The sequence below is a fragment of the Globicephala melas genome, chromosome 2 (assembly GCF_963455315.2).
Source record: "Globicephala melas chromosome 2, mGloMel1.2, whole genome shotgun sequence".
Classification (NCBI taxonomy): domain Eukaryota; kingdom Metazoa; phylum Chordata; class Mammalia; order Artiodactyla; family Delphinidae; genus Globicephala; species Globicephala melas.
In genome coordinates this window covers 5,395,502-5,416,588 of record NC_083315.2, presented here as the reverse complement: position 1 = coordinate 5,416,588, position 21,087 = coordinate 5,395,502, and the positions used below count along the sequence as shown (strand labels likewise).

The 21,087-nt window shown below is 40.6% G+C and overlaps 1 protein-coding gene across 1 annotated transcript in view; it reads right to left on the bottom strand.

The window, feature by feature from the left end:
- Window positions 1–21,087, bottom strand: part of CUBN (cubilin) — a 271,724-nt gene that overhangs the window by 21,059 nt on the left and 229,578 nt on the right. Inside the window, exons 60-61 of the mRNA XM_060292217.1 lie at window positions 20,115–20,332; window positions 2,009–2,217 (exon numbers count right to left, since the gene is read on the bottom strand). Coding sequence (XP_060148200.1) covers window positions 2,009–2,217; window positions 20,115–20,332 — 427 coding nt within the window. The remainder of the gene's footprint in view (window positions 1–2,008; window positions 2,218–20,114; window positions 20,333–21,087) is intronic.

Here is a 21,087-nt window from a genome sequence, read left to right as displayed (position 1 = left end):
GAGCGGCTGGGCCCGTGAGCCATGGCCGCTGAGCCTGCGCGTCCGGAGCCTGTGCTCCGCAACGGGAGAGGCCACAACAGTGAGAGGCCTGCATACCGCAAAAAAAAAAGAAAAAAGAAAAAAAAAGAAATGCTCTTTTGCTGCCTCCTGTCTGGGCTGCTGTCTTCTTGCTCAGGCTCCTCCCATTCTCTGCCCCGGGGAAATTTCACTTGTCTGCTCTGCTGTCACCCAGACTGAACCAATACTTACAAACCCATGGCCTCCTCCTAAGAGTACTAACATTCTCAGGCCCAGACCAGGGATGGAACCCATGCCCCCTGCAGTGGAAGGGTGGAATCCTAACCACTGGACCACCCGCCAGTAAGTCCCAGTACTGACATTCTTTTGGTCTTCCCAGCTTGGTTCTTTTCACAGTGAAAACGTAAGGCAGTCTATATGTAATGAAGTGCTCAAATGTGTATTTTTGCTATGACTTTTCCTTCTCTTACTTTTTTTTTAAATTTTTTTTATTATTATTTTTTTTCCTTCTCTTACTTTTAAAACCCATTTCTGTAAAATTTAAGTAATTTTTGAACTTAAAAGTTTCTCTCACACCAAGGTTGTCATCTGCACCGTCTCTGTACCCTTCTTACCTAACGGTAACTTCTTTCTGGGGTCTTAACTCCAGAGTCTCCCCTGACCATCCACCCAGAATGCTGATTCCAGAGTCATCTTTCTTACCTACTGCTCTCAACTTACCACTCATTGGAAAACCCGCAATCACTCCTTATTTCCAGCTGCCTAAAATCTAAATGCCATTAGCCTGACTTTCAAGAGCCTGTGCAATCTGGATACTTCTCCACTTAGCCAGTCTTATTTCTTGTTCCGCTTTAACAATATTCTGCTCTGATAAAGCCTGCCTCTTCACTCTTTCCACTTCAATGCCTTTTTGTATGTTCGCCTTGCTTAGAATGCCCTCCCTCCCGACTTGAATAAGTGTCCCCTCATTCTATGAAGTCTTTCTTGTTCACAGCAGATGATCATGAATCATCCTCCCTTTTAAACTTGCACATGGCTTCAAGCCTGTGCCCCATGCACTTGCACATTGACTCTCCTGAACTACCTAGTGCTGACTTGCATGTGTCATCCCTTAATTCTGCAATCAGATTTAAGCTCCTTGTGAGCGGAAATGCTGCTTCACTTGAGGTCTTCCCCCAGGAGGGTAGTGGTCTACACTGGTTGATGCTACTTAGCACTTTTAACCTGAGTGCATATAGCCTGAGAGATGCAATGATTTAATATCAAAGAGTCATTTAAAAATGGAAACGTTTCTTGATTTACTTCTAATGGGACTTCAGAACTCAGATATTTTTCACATCTAAAAGTAATATAAGTAAATATACAAACTTTGAAAATAAAGTAAGGAGTGATGATTTGCATACAGACAATGTCATTTATTTTAAACTTTGCCAAAGATCCTTTGAGTATCTCTTTCCACACAACCTATCTCCCTATAGATCATCTCTTGACAAGGCTTGGAGGAACAGTAAATCTTAAAGCTAATGTTAGAAGCTGCACAAACATTTTGAGTCATTTGTATTAAAGATTATTTTGATGTGAAGATAGAGCATCTGCAATATTATACATTATATCACTGAAGAAAAGGTCATTTTAAAAATTATCAGCGGGGCTTCCCTGGTGGCGCAGTGGTTGAGAGTCTGCCTGCCGATGCAGGGGACACGGGTTCGTGCCCCGGTCCGGGAAGATCCCACATGCCGCGGAGCAGCTGGGCCCGTGAGCCATGGCCGCTGAGCCTGCGCGTCCGGAGCCTGTGCTCCACAACGGGAGAGGCCACAGCAGTGAGAGGCCCACATCCAGCAAAAAAAAAAAAAAAAAAAAAAAAGAGAGAGCTCTTCTGTAAAAATTATCAGCACTCACAACTTTCAGGACTTCCTGTGTGGTACAAACTGGAATACACTATGAAAAAGTCTGTATTAGAAGACTCTGTTAAGAAACATAATAGCCTTACCTTGACGTAATCATAAATGCATCTTTGCAAACTAGTTGCTGCCTCCAGAGCAAATGTGTTGAAGGTGAGTCTAATTAGTTTGTTTACAGGGGCAGTCATGAACCATATGCAGTTTAAATTCTTGTCATATCTTCCATTCGAATCAGAATCAGGAGAGGCAAAGGTACCATCTGAACGTGTCAGATAACCACCACATCCTTGCTGAGGCCCTGTGTTCAAAAAAAAAAGACACATCACGATGCAGAGCAAAGAGAAGGGAACTGAAATTTTATGAGGAGGGTTTTTAAAAATCATATCGTTTCTTTTTTCTGATGAACATTATCAGACTGCTGCCCCTCATCTTAGTTTCTTTGCTGTTATTTCCTCTTCAACCACCAATCCACCAATCTCTACCAGCTCACATCTAGCTGCCTAGAAAAGTGGGTAAACAGATAGGGTTCTATATGCATTTTTGGAACTCTTGATGGGATTTATTGGAGCTTTTTTCTATTCTTGAAAAATCCAATTTTATACAAAGTATTTTGCATAACAAAACTGATGGAAACTGTGAACCCGTTTTACTTTTATGTTCTGCTTTTATGAACGCTATCAGACTGAAAACTGAATTTAAGAAGATTTTACCCAACATCCCAAGAAAACTGGCTCTCAACAAATCTTGTATTTAAATAATCTGGTAGAAGGAGGATGAGAGGCATATAACACTACAATCCACTTTATATTGAACTGTACTCTATATTTGAATTTTTTCTTTTCCAAAAATAAGGGGAAGCTGAAGAAGAGGAACTTTAGTGGAGAAAAATATCTACTTTGAAATGAAAACTCTGAAATTCAGAATAAAAATACAAAAGAGAGATAAAGAATACTCTCAGTACTCAACTATGAAAAAAAATATGGCACAAACTCCTCAGAGCACGGGATTTAGTTTCTTCCACTCCACAGCCTAAGGTGATGCCTTGGTAAGGAAGAAAAACTTTACTGACAATTTCGAAAGATATACGTGAGGATGAATTAAGCTCAGAACAGCCCTGGTAGGAATAGAGATGAAAATAGGCGTTCAAAAGAGTATTCATAAAGCTTGCATTCTACACAAACGTGCGTCATTACAAGTTCCGCAGTTAAATTCACAGTCTCATTCCATTTACTTGATCTGTTAAAAGTGAAAGGGTTGATTTCAACATTAGGAGGCGCTATGATTCAGGAAACGCTCTTGGCAGGAAAGGCAAACAATGGCTGCCGACCTCGGATGCAAAGGATATCAAAGGCGCGGAGCGTTTTCCAGGATAGGTGCCTTACTTAGGAGGTCAGGCTACCCTGTCATAGCTTCTAAGGCAAGGAAAAATACAGAGTATTTGCACAGTCCGATGTTTCCTGGAGTTGAAATGCTTCCGAAGGCCCAGTCCCTGACATATCCATAGGTGGCATCTAGAACAAAATTATTCTGAAACCAAAGCAATGCTCATGACTCTGCTCCTATGAAACAGGCCTGCAAGATGAAGAAGTGGGGTTTGCACGGTTTTCACTCCAGTGCGGACTGACTGTTACCTAAGGCAACCACTTAAGCTTACTGACACGCCTAGCAGGGAAGAACAATTACTCAGGGTATTAATGAATTGAGAAAAGTATTTATCTATTAAATATTGCCAAGGAAATATATTTAGTATTTTTAAAAATAATTTTTATTGGAGTATAGTTGATTTACAATGCTGTGTTAGTTTCTGCTGTACAGCAAAGTGAATCAGTTATACATATCCACATGTCCACTCTTTTTTAGGTTCTGTTCCAATATAGGTCATTACCAAGTACTGAGTAGAGTTCCCTGTGCTATACAGTAGCTTCTTGCTAGTTATCTATTTTTTTATTTAGTACTGAGATGGGAGAAGATGAATGGTAGTCTAATAGCAGTGATAAGTCGTAAATCAACAATAATGATACAATTTAGAAAATGATAGGTGCCATGAAAGAGGCAGGAAAAGTCTTGTGAGTTTTGCAAGAAAGGGAGATTATTACTTCAGGCTAAGAGGACCTAGAATGTTCAAGGCGGAGGTGACAGTTGATCTGCATCTTAAAGGATAAATAGGACGAGACCATGTAGACTTGCCTGGTATTGGCAAGTCCAGGTTGAAAGACCTCGTAACCAAAGGTTACGTGGACAAGAATTTACATGTATAGAATTTGACCTTTAGACTTTATTCTCGGGGTAATAGGGATCCACTAGAAAGGTTTTTGATCAGAGGAGTGGTAGGGTCAGAATGAATGCACTTTCTCGTCAAGTCTGACCTAGAGATGCATCTGGTGGTCACGTTTGCACATAAGGGAGGGCCTGGAGGAGATGAAGCCAGGCCCAAGGACACCGCTGTGGTCCAGGCTGGCGGAGGCAAGGGGCAGTGCAGAGCTGGAGGTCTGCATGTAGGAAAACCAGACCACTGGGCTTTATTCTACTAACGCATCAGCTGCAAAAACTAAATGCTATTTTTAAAAATTCAAGCTATATGTTTTATCACCCCTTGCTTATTAATTGTTGCTAATAAGTTAATAAGGGCAGAATGACAATTGTACTGGGCACCAAGAGTGCCATTATACACACTTAGTAGACAAGACTACTGCTGCAGCTATCGCTGCTACTTCTGCTACTAATGCCCTAAGACAGAGATACCCTCCCTTCAGGAAACCCAGAGCAAGGATCTGCAGATCGCTGGTGTGCACTGGCACAGACTGAGTGGGAGACTGCATGATTCCTAACTTTTCAGAATCTCTCTTTGCAGGGCCCCAGAATGGACAGAGTACAGTAAGTCCTCTACATACGAACCTTCAAGTTGCAAACTTTCAAAGATGCGAACGTGCATTGCATCAACGTCAGGTGTGAGCGAAATGGCAGCTTGCCCTCCACCTCCTATTGCTGTGATCCTTCAGCTCTACCATCTCCCACCTCCCCTCCCTCCTCCAGTCAGTAACTCTTCTTGCCTGTTCACTCAATGCCAGCCTCTGGACGCCAGCTGTTGTGCTGTACTACTGTGCTTTTCAAGGTACTGTGCTGTAAGATTAAAGATGTTTCGTTTTTTGTGTTTTTTTAATGTATTATTTGTGTGAAAAGTATTATAAACCTATTACAGTACAGTACTATATAGCTGATTGTGTTAGTTGGGTACCTAGGCTAACTTTGTTGGACTTACAAACAAATTGGACTTACGAATGCATTCTCGGAACAGAGTTTACTCATAGGTAGGGGACTTAGCTGTATGTTTTCTGTCACTTGATGTTAGGTTTCACCATATGACTTGCTTGAGACAATGGAATATTAATGGTCATGGAGTAGGAAGAGGCCTTAAATGTGCTTATGTTTTTTGGCTTGGAGTTTTGTCCTCCTGTGATCCACCAAGAGCTCACACCCTGGGTACCTGCGTGGAGAGCAGACCTGACTCCAGGCTGTACTGTAGGCCAAGCACAGTCAACCTGCATCCTGGAACAGGCAGGCAAACTGGCCTGCTGACCCGTAAGTGACAAAAATAATATTCTAGGTATAAGCCACCGCATTTTGGATCATTTGTTATACAGCATTATTGTGGCAATAGCTGACAAATAACAAAAATAGCTTTTTTGAATTATCAAACTATAATAGAGCACATTGATGAACTCATAAAATATACATACAAGTAAAAAAATAAAGGAGAACTAAAATTATCATCAGATAGTCCTGGCTAAAATAGTCAAATAACTGAAGTATAACATTATATGAGTGAATTATACAACTCATATTCTATATGAATAATATTATATGAATAAATAGTCAAATAAAAGATGTCCATGTCCATCCCTGGACAACCGCTACTTGGACAGATGGTGGCTGGCTAGCTGTACTTTCAGATAACAATCGGCCTGACTTCAGGCATTTTCCTGTTCCCCAGTGAGCCAGCTAGGGCTTCAGGCTGTAGTTGAATGTAGTTGAAGGACGCAGCACTGAAGCACAGGAAACAGAACACAAATGCCTTTAAGGCTGGTTCCTTAGGGAAATGGGAGTTCCATAATCCTTTCTTTGAGTAAATCTTGCTGTGATTTTCAAAGCTACAGTAGACAGCTGCCCTAAAGCAGTGAATTCATTTAAAAAGTTCAACTAAGCTTCAGATGAACATGTCTTGTCTTTTTTGCTAAAAGTGAATTGGAGTTATTATTCTCTACTCCCTAACCTTAAACATGCACCACCTTTTAAGTATCATATTTATATCTGCAAGGAAAACATTTCTTAATGGCTTTTGTAACCTGAGTTATGTTTTTCTGTTTGTTTTCAGTAATGTCACTCAATTTGCCTCACTTTAAACATCCTAATTTGAGACCCAGCCTAATTTAACTTAGAATGTGTACTTAGTCTGGTAATATTTGGGAAGCATAAAACTGAAATACTCAAAGAAAGGTAATCTCAGCAGTTAATCAGGAGCTATAGTCACAAGTAAAAGAGCAATGCAATGTATAAGGAACTCGGGAAAATTATATAATTAACTTTTAATTTATTCTGCATTATTTTGGTATTACTGAAAACACCCTATGTATGCATTAATAGTCTTATGGCGTTTCATGAAAATCATTCTCACCAACTTTGAGATTTTAAAAATGACTTATTAAGCAATATATAATGATATAATCATGTCAACTGATGCAAGAAGAGGATGTGACAAAATCCAACACACATCATGACATAAACTCTCAGCAAACTAGGAATAGAAGGGACTTTTCTCAACTTCATTAAGAGCATCTACAAAAACCATATAGCTTACATGATACTTAATGGTGAAAAACTAAATGCCTTCTTCCTAAGGTTAGGAACAAGGCAAGGACATTTTTCTCACCACTATTCAACAAAGTATTGGAAACTCTTGCCATTGTAATAGACAAGAAAAAAAATACAGACTGGAGAGGAAGGAATAAAATTGCCACTATCTGCAGATGCAGAAAATCCCAAGGAATCTACATAAAAATTCCTAGATTAACAAATGAGTTCAGCAAGAACCCAGGCTGGAAGAACAAGGCACAAAAGCAATCACATTTCTATAAACTCACAATGCATGTGTGGAAACCAGAGTTAAAAATACAATCGCTCTAAAGAAAATAAAATACTTAGGTATACACTTACTGAAATGTATACAGAACTTGTGTGCTGAAAGTTACCAAGTGATGAAAGAAATTCAAGACCTAAATAAACGGTGAGACGTGTGTATTCATGGACTGGAAGAGACTCAGCCTAGTAAAGGTGCCAGTTACTTCCCAAATGATGCACAGCTTTCATTGTAATTCCTACCAAAGCCCCAGCAAGATTTTTCTGTTGCCTTAAAAAAGCTTATTTTAAAACTGTGGTACGTCAAGACAATAGAATATTATTCAGGGCTAGAAAATGAACTATCAAGCCATGAAAAGACATGGGAGCAACTCAGTGCATATTACTAAGTGAAAGGAGCCAATGTGAAAAGGCTACATACGGTACAGTTCCAACTAGATGACATTCTGGAAAAGGCAAAACTAATGAGACAGTAAAAGAATCAGTGGTCGCCAGGGGTTGGGGGGAGGGAGGGAGGGAGGGAGGCATGAACAGCCAGAGCACGGAGGATTTTTAGGGCAGTGAAAATACTCTGTAAGATACCATAACGTTGGATACACGTCATTACACATTTGTCCAAATCCATTGGATGTACAACACCAGGAGTGAACTGTGACTCAAACTATGGCTGTTGGGTGGTTATGATGCTTCACTGAATATCATCAGTTGTAACAAATGTCTCACTCTGGTGGGGATGTGGTCAATGGTGGAGGCTGTGCACGTGAGGGGCGAGGGCATAAAGGGAATCTCTGTACCTTCCCCTCAATTTTGCTATAAATCTAAAACTGCTGTAAAAAATAAAGTCTTAATAAAAACCAACCAACCAACCAAAACAAAACAAACAACTTATTTTAAAATTTACATAGAAAGTCACAGGCTCTTGAATAGTTAAAACAATCTTGACAAAGAAGAATAAACTGGAAAGGATCGGGCTTCCCTGGTGGCGCAGTGGTTGAGAGTCCGCCTGCCGATGCAGGGGACACGGGTTTGTGCCTCGGTCCGGGAAGATCCCACGTGCCGCGGAGTGGCTGGGCCCGTGAGCCATGGCCGCTGAGCCTGCGCGTCTGGAGCCTGTGCTCCGCAACGGGAGAGGCCACGGCAGTGAGAGGCCCGCGTACTGAAAACAAAAACAAAAACAAAAAAAAAAACTGGAAAGGATCAATCTACCTATTACTATACAGCTATAGTAATCCAGATAGTATGATATTCGTGGAGTGTTAGACAAACAGATCAATGGAAAAGAATAAAGAACCCAGAAATATGTCCACACAAATATGTCCAAGTGATTATTTACAAAGATGCAAAAGCAATTCAGTGGAGGAAGGATAGTCTTTCAACAAATGGTGATAGAGAAATTGGACATCCAGGGGCAAAAATTAGGTCCAATCTAAACCTCAGACCTTGAACAAAAATTAGTTCAAAATGGATCGTAAACATAAATGAAAAATGTAAAACCATAAAACTTTTAGAAGAAATCGAAGTAGAAAATCTTTGCGACCTCAGGATAGGTAGAGTTCTTAGCCTTGTTATCCAAACACTATACATAAAAGGAGAAACTGATATGCTGGACTTCTTCAAAATTAAAAACTTTTGTTCTAAGAAAGGCCCTGTAAAGAGGACAAAAAGACAAGCTATGGACTGGGAGAAAATATTTGCAGACCATGTACCTGAGGAAGGACTACTACTGAGAATATATGAAGAACTCTCAAAACCCAATAGTGGAAAAACAAGTAATCCAATTAAAAAATGGGAAAAAATTATGAACATCTATTTCGCCAAAGAGGATATACATATGACCAAAAAAACACATGAAAATTGTTCACTATTAGGGATATGTAAATTAAAACCATAATGATATGAATACATTTCTATCAGAATGGCTAAAATACACGCACACGCGCACACACACACACACACACACACACACACACACACACACACGAGTGATAGCTCATTGTAGAATACCGCACACCACAATGGAATGACCAGGGTGAGGGTGTCCCAAGTGTGGATAGCACAGAAAGTACTCCATAAGGACTCTCTCACCAAGATGACAGAACACAGATGACAATGAAATAGCATCTTAAAGTGCTGAATGGAAATAATTGCCAAACTAGAATTCTGTATTCAGAGAAAAAATCCCACAAAATTTAAGACAGAATAAAGCCATTTTCAGAAAAACAAAAACCAAAAGACATTTTTACTAGAAGATTTGCAATAAATAAATTAAAAAAAAAACACTAAAGGGAGTTCTTCAAAAAGAAATAAACTGATCTCAGATGGAAGCACAGAAATTCAGGAAGAAAGAACAAAAGCAATGGTAAGTACACATAATTACTAACTGAAACAATAAAAACATTTTATATGCTTAAAACATATGTAGAATTTAAATAATTGATATTAACAGCACGGAAGACAGGAAGTAGACTAATGGAGTTAAAATGTTGCATTTATCATGATATGGTAAAAGGACTAGTTTTAGGGCTTCCCTGGTGGCGCAGTGGTTGGGAGTCCACCTGCCGATGTAGGGGACACGGGTTTGTGCCCCGGTCTGGAAGATCCCACATGCCGCAGAGCGGCTGGGCCCGTGAGCCATGCCGCTGAGCCTGCGCGTCCGGAGCCTGTGCTCTGCAACGGGAGAGGCCACAACAGTGAGAGGCCCGCGTACTCAGCCCCCCAAAACAGGACTAGTTTTAAATTAGATTCTAATGAGTCAAAGATGAATGTTATAATCCCTAAGAGTAACTGACTATATAAGTAATGATTTTTATTTATTTATTTTTGTTTTCTTTATTCAAGACCCATTTATTCTCTAGTTCTGCCCACATGGAGACACCCTCCTTGAAAAGGCATTAAATCCTTCCCTTAACACCTTGTGCTGAAAACACGTGTTCCAAGGTTTCAGCTGCGAGATCCATTCTTAAAGCACTGATTCTTAAACCTCTTCTAGATTTCTCCCCTTGGATGGAGGGAGATGACTCAAACACAGCGAAGAACAGCTCGGGACTGGGGGCTCTGCTCGCCCAGAAGACTTTGCAGCTCCCCTCAGCCCCCGGGCTGGAGCCAGGATTAGGGCCCTGAGGCGAGGGCCCTCTTCCCTAGGCTGGTTGTCCCCTCTAGTTTCCCCAGAGTCTCGGGATTCCAGACGGTCTCTGCTCACGCTCCTGCATCACACCTGCTGCCTCAGCACTGCTGATACACGCCAAGGGGGGAAAAGCACACAGAACTGCCTTTCAATGCAGCGACGTTCTACACCAAAGTTATCTGAGAAGCCTGCAGGTTCTTTGCCATCGGAGGACACTCCCAAGGCCACCACTACCCCAGGCTCCCCACTGCCCTTGCCGGTGGCCTGGACGTGCGTGGCCGCAGTGCTGAGTCGCGCACACCCCGGTCTCCACTCCACTCTCCCGGGGAACTGAGGACGGCGCCCCGGGCTCAGCGGCAGGATCTGTCCCGAAGCCAGTCCTAGAGTGACAAGAGCCACACCTGCGGGTCTGGATTGTTCCACCGACCGGCCGCCCAGGACCGAGCTGGGCCCACGGACCCGGGTCTGGATTGTGTCGGCTGCTGCTTCTTGCCTGGGTTCACAGGCCGACAGCCAGTGTCCTCCCTTCCCTCCTCGTCACCACACCAGCGGCTCACTCCTACCTGCTGTCGTCCCCGGCCTGGCCACCGCGGGCTCCCGGGCCCACCAAGAACTGAGACGCCAGCAGGCGCCTAGCTCCCATTAGGCCAGCTCCCCGTTGAACTACGGCTGCCTAGCCGTGTTCTCAAGGCTTCAGGGCCGGCGCCGCCCCTCCCTGGACCCGCGATGCTCCCCGGACCCGCGATGCTCCCCGGATCCGCGATGCTCTGCGGAGGCGCCGGAGCCTCGCCGCACGCAGCCCAGCACAGGCGACCTCCGCGCCCGCCTGTCCCGCCGCCCGGACAGTAATGATTTTTAAAAGAGAGTGACAATTGATTAATTCAGAAAAGGCAAAAACACAAAGATGGCTAAAGAAACATAAGAACATATGGAACAAACAGAAAACAATACGGTGGTCTATTTAAATCCAATAATGTTAGTAATTTTATTAGTAACATGGTCCAATCTCCAACTGAAAGACAAAGTAAAACAAAACCCAAATACATTCTTTGGGGTAGAGAAATGTTGAAAGTGGAGAGATTGAAAAATATACCATGAACTGGAAGAAAGCTAGGGAAGCTGTATACTGAATCAGAAAAAGTAGACATTAAAGCAAAAAAATCCAAAAAACCAAAAAAAGACCTTGCAGAATAACATGAGTCAATTCACCAAATTCACCAGGAAGATATAATCATTTCAAACGTATATGTGCTACACACTACACTGTCTCTAAGCAAAATAAGACCAGAGTTCTAGCCCTGATCTCTCTACTGAGCTTCTCATTCTCGTATCTGACTACCTGCTGAACATTAGCTGGATGCCTTAAAGGCACCAAACATTCCGCACCAAAACCAAACATTATTACTTTCTCCTATGAAACCTGGCCCTCCTGTAAACTTACATTTAGATAGCGGTATCGCGGGATATTGTCCAGAAACCTTAGGGTCATCATGTTTTCCTTTTCCCTCAATTCATTGTTTAAAGACTACTGTGTCCTCTTGATCCTGTATCTTAAGTGCTTCTCCTTTCAAGTTCCTTCTTTATTTTCACACTGTCACTGCTCTCATCCCCTGCCTACATGATGGCAATACTTTCCCAATTTTTCTCTGTCTAAAATGCTGCCCCTGCTTCAAAACATCACCCTCACAGGTGCTAGCATGTGCTTCCTACACCACATCTGATTAGATCATAGTACTCTCCAGCCTCCAAACGATGAACGGTTCCATCCGCAACCGATGCAGAGCCCACCTTGTCCACCTCCTCCTGTCTCTCCTGTTTCAGCCCCTACTGCTCTCTACCTGACAACCCAAAGCGGTAGTAACAACATGCAAGCCAGTGTGTGGCCTCTGAAATGGGATAGGACTTTGCAACTTTGCACATAAAATGCCTGCTTTCCCAACGAAGGCCTTCTCAGCCTTCCGAGTGAGTATGATTTATAGCTAAAATTTAGTGCGTGCTAAAAGGGTGTCAGGGAATGTTCTAGTTTAATCTTCCCCACAACCCTATGAGGTAGTTACTATTAGTGGGCCCCTTTTACAGATGAGAAAATCAAGAGGATAAGTAATTGTCCGAGGTCAAACTTGCTGGGATGTGTCAGGGCTGAGTCTGAACCTAGACAGTCTATCCCCACAGCGTGCGATACATGTACAAACCACTAACGACAGTTCACGGTTCACACTCCCTGCAGTGATTTCGCGAACTTTTTTTCCTGTGTCCTTTTTATTTTACTCAGTGCCGAAGTACTTCAGATCGCTTCTGCCTCTGCTGTCCTCTGCACATACTTCTGACAAAAGCATTTATCAGAATTTACAATTATTTGCTGACTGTTGAGTAAGCTTCTCAGAAATAGAGATCTTGTTGAATTCGTCTTCGTATCCCCAGAGAAAAGATCACTGCCTGCATAGTAAGTAGCTGGTGAATACTGTTGAATAAGCAATTCAGGAAAGCACAGAAAATATATAGATAGCTCTTACTGGAGGGATCTTTGCTTTCTAGTCTAAGTTTATAAGGGAATTCTTGGGATTAAATATATTTCTTGATTTATAACGTTGTTACTATGCAATAAACATATTATGTACATGTGCATGTGTGTCTATATATATGTCTGTATATGTGTATATATATATGTGTATGTGTGTATATATGTGTATATACATATATACACACACAGGCACAGGACCAAGTTTTTGGTCCTATGTATTAACCTGTTTCAAAGGTAAGTTAGTTGACTTTTATGGCATATTTGATTGTGAAGAAACAACCAGCAGAACAACACCAAAAATATCACCAAAAGATTGAAAACACTGCCGAAGGGGTAGTTTTGTTTTTTTGTTTTTGTAGGAAAATGCTTGTTTAGCTAAAAATTTGCAATTATAAATGATGTTAGTTCTGTTACTTAAGAAAATCTGATCTCTGAGTGTTGGATTTCCGAAGGCAGAGCAAATCTAAAAATTTGTAAAATTCCAGACGCTCTAATGTGCAGCACACTATATAGAAGAATGACTTTCTCTCATCATTGACAATTACAAAGTCAAAAGTTAGCAAAAATTAGAAACTGTTCTATTTAGAGAGCAGGATTAATAGCAATGTGCTATTCAATTGTCATAAAATAGGTTGCGTTAGAAAAGATATGAAATTCATCAAACCAGAGTATACAATAGTTTTTAATAATTGTAAACAAGGGCATGGAATTGTTTTGTTGTTCTCGTTAATATATTAGGTTGCACACTGTGCTATTGATATTTAAATTTTATGACTCTGGTGGCAGTGTGATTTAGTGGAGACGGATTATTTTCCCAGTTCTGCTCAAGATTTGCTAAGAGGCCCTGGCAAGTCACTTAATTTCTGTGTGACTCAGTTCCCCAATTTGTAAAGTAAAATATATGAGAATGCCAATTAGGATTACAACATAAAAATAAATGCCCAAGTTCCTTAATTTTGATAGAATTTTAAGAAATTTTACTAAATTGGAGGCCATCATTTGGGGTTAGAGATTTTTGTTATACAGAAATTTATTACCCTTATATTCCAATGGAATTATACTCCACATAATTGTGCTAATTCTTTACCATTATATCATGCAAAGCTGTGAAGATAGATGTGACATTTGTCTGTCAATAGCGGAAAGAAAATGGGCTTTTACTGTATGTGTATATGTATGCATATATATATAAATTATTTGTAAATATAAATGTTACTTAAAATATAAATACTAAACATATATATTTTATGTATATTATATTTATAATATATAAAATATATTTGTATCATAAATATAAGTATACTATAAATATATAATTATGCTATATTATTTATAAATAGTATATTTTACTCAAAAATATTTTTTTCCTTTCCTTATGGGAAGGAGGAAATAGTGACTGCTGCAGTTATGTGCAATATTTATATAGTAACAGTAAATTAAATGCACTATTTAGGACTAGGTACAAATTGGAAAGCAGGCAGTGTCAAAGGAGAAGATGAGAATGGAGAAAAGTAGCTCTATCTCCCCAAAGAGTTAGAAAAGAAATGACTTGCCTTTGAGAAAAGTCACCCCCAGAATCCCTCATCGTCCTGAGTGTGTTCACTGATCTCTACAAAAGCGATGTGGGCATTTTAGGAAAAGGGTGAATTTGGGAGATGGTCCTACCTGATTCCAAGCTTGGTTTTACCTCTTATAAACCCTTTGACTGCAAGCAAATTACCTAATCTCCTAACTTCTTTGTTCCTCCATTGTAAAATGGGATAATCCCTGTCTCAGGGGTAGTTGTGAGGATTAGATGAGAAAATCCATGCAAAGCCCCTCCCATAGAAGCTCAGTGACAGGCAGTCCTTATCTGTATGCCTTGGGCATCCCTGACATCTTCTCCTGGGGGTGAACTGAAATTAAAGCTACCACACAAAGGCAGCAGATTTTTCACATCTCAGAACAAAGAGAAGAATATAGTCCCTGACAATGTTTTATCTCTAAACAACTGTTTACAAGTAAAGAATTTTTTTCAGTGTTTAATGCTGACCAGTCTGCTTTTATGCTGCTGGAAACACTACATTAAAGCCAGGCCCAATGAATAAGGATAATGATTATTACAGGGAATCTATGCTTATAAATAATTTAATCCTAAGCATCCAGTTGCTGGATGAGTTGCATTTTTAGGAGGGCTGGTGTTGTTTAGGTTATGCAGAATAATTGCTTGTCAGCTTCTTGTTTATTTCAATGTTTTTCAAAGTGTTATCTTATAATTTACCACTAACTCAATTTTATCACTTAGCTTGGTCTTCACAGTACCATCTGGTTTCATTTTCCCAATGACAACCCTATCCTTCAAGACCAGGAGCAGCAATTTGGTCATTTAAGGAGGGGGTGAGTGGGTTAGAGCACAGACTGATATTGGAATATATTTTCATAAAAACCTTTTCTTTTTCTTTTGGCTGATCTGGAATTTTACTCCTGCCTGCTGCTTTTGTAAGGTTTTGGTGAACTAAGCATTTGTTAGTTTCTTTATCACATTCCCACATTCTCAGCTCAGCAAAAAACCCTTGTCAGTAAAACCCACAAAGGAGAAACTGCAGATAACCTTGTCTTTGGCATCATCTCCCAAGGGATGCCTAATCAGCAGTGAACGTTACAAGACTTAAAAAGAGCGGAAATAAGCTTAGTCTAGTTTTCTGCAAATGGGTTTACAATTTCAGCTCATCTCATTGTCAGACTTCATCAGAGGGAGCAAATGACATTAAGAGAACAGACAAACAACACTGCTTTCAAGTAATATCCCCATATTCGCTAAACTGAGGGTTATTTGAGCAGTGACTTAGGAAATTATTCACTTTATAATTCAACTACCTTACTGCAATTGTACTTTTAAAAGTAATGTCGTCTGGCAGCTAACACCAGGCTGCTAGGAAGCACAACGTAGACGCATCGATATTTAGTGTCACTGAATGTTTTTGAGTTTATTTTTTTAATGTTTAGCTATAGAACTTTAGAACGCCCCTCCCAAAGTCCAAACTTAACACCAAAACTGTGAAATTTAAAAATAACTAGAACCAGAAGTCTGAATTTGATATGTTGTTACATTTTCCTCCGTGTGCTGTGGTTATATTTTCCATCTTTGGGGCCCCAAACTGGCATCAGCTTTCTGTGTACTTTTCCTTCTTCTCCATCCCCTCTTACAAGTAAACTCCTGTTGAGCCACCTCAACTTCTTCCCACCACTGCCAACTGTCTTCCTGTAGCATGTCTGAGAGTCAGTTTCCAGATGTTAAGGCAGCACGTAAAAATCCAGAGACCAGACACACCACCTGAATGTTGAGTCTGACCCTGTATTCCTAATTCTCTAAGGATAAAAGTCATCCAATTTACCACCCCGAGTAATAGCTGAATTATATGAACCACGACTGCATATTGAGAATGAGGCGAATCTAGATACGATGTATAACATATACACATTATACATAATATAATGTGATTATAAAGTAAGGATCATTTATCCATTTATTCTTTAATTCATTCACACAGCCAATAACGATGGATTGATGGAGTAACAGTTACGTGCTAGGTGTCTGCGAGGCCTTGGAATTTTATTGGAATTTAGCTTTTGATTTTGGCTTTAACTTATAAAATGTACTTTAGGGTCTGCTGGTTAGATTTCAGCGCACCCTGGAGCCGTCCTGTTGATAATAATGACCCCTCTCTCCCGCTCCTCTGCCTTACAGAGAGGGTGGGGTGGGTCATGGAGCCCTGCAGAAATCCAGGTCTTCAATATTACTTTCTGATCCGTATCAGTCTTTCTGTTTGGCGTCTAAGGTACCACAACTACTGAGCCCACGTGCCTCGAGCCCGTGCTCTGCAACAAGAGAAGCCACTGCAGTGAGAAGCCTGTGCACCGCAACAAAGACCCAACGCAGCCAAAAAAATAAAATAAAATAAATAAAAATTTTAAAATAATAAATAAATAAATAAAAACAGAAAAACAGACTGACTGAGAGGCACTCTGGCGTGAGACCAGTACAGTAAGAAGAAATGGGGGCTTTGATGGCTTAAAAACACGTTTGCAGGTCTGAAATGCTCTGTGAGTGACACAGATGAGCACAGCCAGAGCTGAAGCAGACTCTGGTGGTAAAGGAGGGGCAGGAACTCAGCAAGCAGAAGTGGGTAGAATAAACGGTACTCATCAGTGTTAGTTCTGCACCGTGGGGCTTGCCCACTTGGGCCAAATCCATAGGACTGAAGGCTTTTTAAGCTTCACAGGATCATGGACACCACTGACAATCGGGTGAAAGTTGCATACTCTCCAGAAAAACGCTGAGATCTGCAGATAATTTCAGAGTTTCACAGACCCCAGGATGAGTACTCCACTGGTTATCAGTTATCGGGGATCAATTATTCATGGAGGGGAGGAGAGATGGGGAAAGCGGGAAGGCAGGTATACTTCACAGGTAGGTATCAGCTCCCGGGAAGTGCTGGCTTTTGCTTTCTCCTTACCTTCCATCCTGTGCAGGTGGCCCTTCATAGCAGAAGTTCCATAAAAGAGGAGACCTGATTTCACCACATAATTCATTAGCGACAAACTAGGGGGATATTTTCCCCAAATTTGTTCTGAGCCTTTAGCAATACAAATATAACAAATGCCCAAGGAGAAGTTATCTAATAATTATATTATTGTATGAGCCGGCTCTTCACTGACTTCGGAAAAATTAAAGCAGACGTGCATAAAGTATTGTCAAGTGTGGAATCAAAATAGCGAATCTGTAAAACTCCAGTGTTCAGGTCAAGATAAGCTAAACAGATGTCACAGACTAAAATGGTCTCCTCTTCACATCAATTATTTATTCAGGGAAGATACTGTCTTCCAGGCTAAAGTGACAGTTTTGGAATCTAAAATTCACTGTCCCACCCATAAAGTTGTTTCTTCTCTCTTTACAGGACGCCCAGGGCAGTTTAAAATGGACAAGACTGAGGGGAAAAGTGCATCTTATGAGCCAAGTTTAAGTGCTTTGTATAGATCTGTAAGAAAAAGATTCTATAAACACTAGAGTTCAACGTACTCTTTATTGTTTCTTCCCTTTTCCTCACCATAAACAACAAAAAACAAACCAAATTGAAAAGCTATGCAGAATGATCAGTGAATTTATATGAGTGGTCTTGAAAGGTTTGTAAGACCAAAACAGTACAAAATTATAACAATCGGTTGTTCAGGAAAAAAAAATACCACTAACGATCACTTAAAATTACTTCTTAAATATTCCCAAGTGGCCAATAGCATTTATACGTGAAGAAGAGGTGAGAGGCATGCAGGGGTAGCACACTGGGAGGCAAGGAATGAGACCCTATTTCTGCTCTCTGCATGTGACCAGAGGAAAATAGTTATTCACTGAAAGTCGCCAATGCTTATGGATGAGCGGGGCCTTTGACGGTGTAAGGTTATTCCTTCTGTGCTACTTCAGTTGGAGAATGTCTTTTTGTAGCTCAGAAAAATGTAACATTAATGAGGTTAGGGAACACTGGCTAATGTGGAAGCTTTCACGTAGGTGACAGCCGTGTGGAGTACTTTAGGATGATTTCAATGATCATGTGAGAATACATTAGGAAAAAGAAAAACAACTTGAAAGCAGGTAGCAAGAGCTATGCGATTATGTGTCATTTGATTCTAAAGTCTGTGCTAAAGGCACGAATAAACAAGTTCTCTTGTGCAAAAAGTCTCCAAAGGAAAATTAATTTTTCTTTCAAAATAGCCCTCTGTGTTTTATACGCCACTTCACTTGGGCAATTCCATTAAGGCAATGCTCTCTGTCTGCCCATGAGACTTGCTTTCAAGTCACTGTTGATACAGCTAAGTAGGGTAGGTGGCAAAGTGATTTTCTGATACAATTTGCACCATGTCTGCGTTTTACTGGGAAGCCGTCAAAACACAAATGTCTAATTGTTCCCCTCATGAAAAGAATCACACACCAAATGTAAAGAAGGTGAAGGTGAGCTCTGCTCTCTATCAGAGGGCTGAAGGTCAGCCACAGCATGGGGTAAAGAGGAAGAAAGAGTTTGAACAGTGAGTCGGGATTCTTATTGTAGAAAACCTCCCAGGTTTCTCTGAGTCTTCACAGTAAGCGATTCGTTTTGTGAGCGGTTTGTTTTCAGAACATTATTCACTTCTATATTCAAATGGAAGACTCGAAACACTTCCCAGAGTCAAATACAAATTATCTTAGACTGTGCCACTGATGCTACGAGTACGGATAAACAGAGAACAGACCAGCTAACTCATACGGCAGGGCTCCCCAACCCCCAGGCCGTGGATTGGTACCGGTCCATGGCCTGTTAGGAACCGGACCACACGGCAGGAGGTGAGCGGCGGGTGAGGGGGCGAAGCTTCATCTGTTGCTCCCCCGTCGCTCGCATTACCACCTGACCCATCCCCCCATCCCCGTCTGTGGAAAAATCGTCTTCCACGAAACCGGTCCCTGGTGCCAGAAAGGTTGGGGACTGCTGTTTTAAAGGATTCAAAGTTCCAAGTTAATTCTATATAGATAATTATTTCTCAGAAGCAGTGGGAATAAACGGGGGTGCTATTTTTGATTGATCCTCTCACCCAGCTTTTCCTTTTACCTCTAGATGACTCCCAGATCACCTCCTCCGCCCAAGTTGCTTCTCAAGCTTCAGTTTCCTCCTCTATTTCTCCATTTAGATATCTCATAGGCCCTCCAACCCAAAATGACCCAAACCAAATACAATATTTCTTCCCTGAATCTTAGCCTCCTAAGGCATGAGTATCCAACAAGTCGCCCATAGAAGTCATCCTCAACTCCTGTCCTCATGTAATAAGCATGAAGTTCCCAACACTGTACTTCCAAGGTATTCTACCTTCTGAATATCTCTGAGATTTCCGCCCTTCTTCTGTTTTTATTCCCACTCTGTTAGTTTGAGCCTTCAACCTTTCTCATCTGGAATTCTGTGATAAGCTTCTTCCTTCCACCTTCCTCCACCCTGCTACCACTATGATCTTTCCAGAAGTCCAGTCGGGCTGTGCACTCTTTACTTAAAAGTCTCCCAGGCTCTTCACCATTTTAAGGATAAAGTCAACAGAGGCTACAGGGCCTTCTTTCTTGATCTGGACTTTGCTACCTATAGGCTTAACTTCCACCATTTCCATGGGTGATAAAATGAGACTCAGGTCTCATTTGAGATGGTGGTGTAGACAGACTTTGTCTTTAAATACTAGAGAGACACATATGTTGAGTGATTTTTTGTTTTTACTCAAAATACACCATATGTAATTTTTAAAACCAAAATTTTATGTGACATATTTCTCTAAACTTAAATGATGAGCAACTTTAGACCGGTGAAAAAAATTAAACAAAGCAGAAAACTAACAGTCATGAAAAATAGATTTACACACGCAAAATTCTTACCCAGTGTCTGCCAGAAAGATATCCTCCAACCTCTTGCTGTTTGAAACGAATCTGTCTTGAACACCAGGAACATACTACTACTGCTGCTCTTAACACCTGGTGGAAGACTGGAACCACAGAATTTGCCAAGAAGGGGATCACTGATGTTAGAACCATCGTAAACTGCCAGGTAGTCTTGGGAGCAGAAGGTGGAGGAAACCACATCAAAATCATTGAACCTGTGAAATGAACCTTGTTAATAATAATGTTCTCCATTCGGGTTTCCATTAAATTATAGATTTAGTTCTTATTAAAAAAAAAAAAGACAAGACAAACGCCAACAGCATCCAAGTTTCACTTGATAGGAAACGTAGAAACAGTATACTATTTTACTGATCAGTTCAAAAGTTTAGAGGAAAGTTTTTGAGAGACTAGAATATGTCAAGGAGTGTCATAAGCTCTGGGGATATAAAGATGAGTAAGATATAGTCCTGGATTTCCAGGGGTTTACAGTCAAGGATATATTAAATCTACTTGACATAAAAGTTTTGATAAGTTGAACTGATATTTATTTATCATTTCAGCAACACTTTAGTTTTTCAGTCTCATTAAAAATAGGGTGTTTACTCTGTTCCCTTGTTATTTTTGTGAGATCAAGATCAATCTAATTTTTATTAATGGGAAGAATGCTAATATAATAGAGTGGAAGAAATGCTGGTTTTAGAATCAGAGCTTTATTCTCATTCTCACAGTCTGTTTCCCTCTTTTTAAATGGAGTTTATTCTAAGGTTAAGTGAAACAATGTGTAAAATCCAAATTATGGTAACTGGCATACAGTAGATGCTCAAAAAAAATGGACAGACCCAACAAATGATCGTTATTATTATGATTTTGAAAACTAGGAATAAGAAATAGTTATTCCTCATAAAAGAAATAACAAATATTAAAAAACCAATGGTAGGAAAGAATGAACTAAATTCTCTTGAGTCTTATT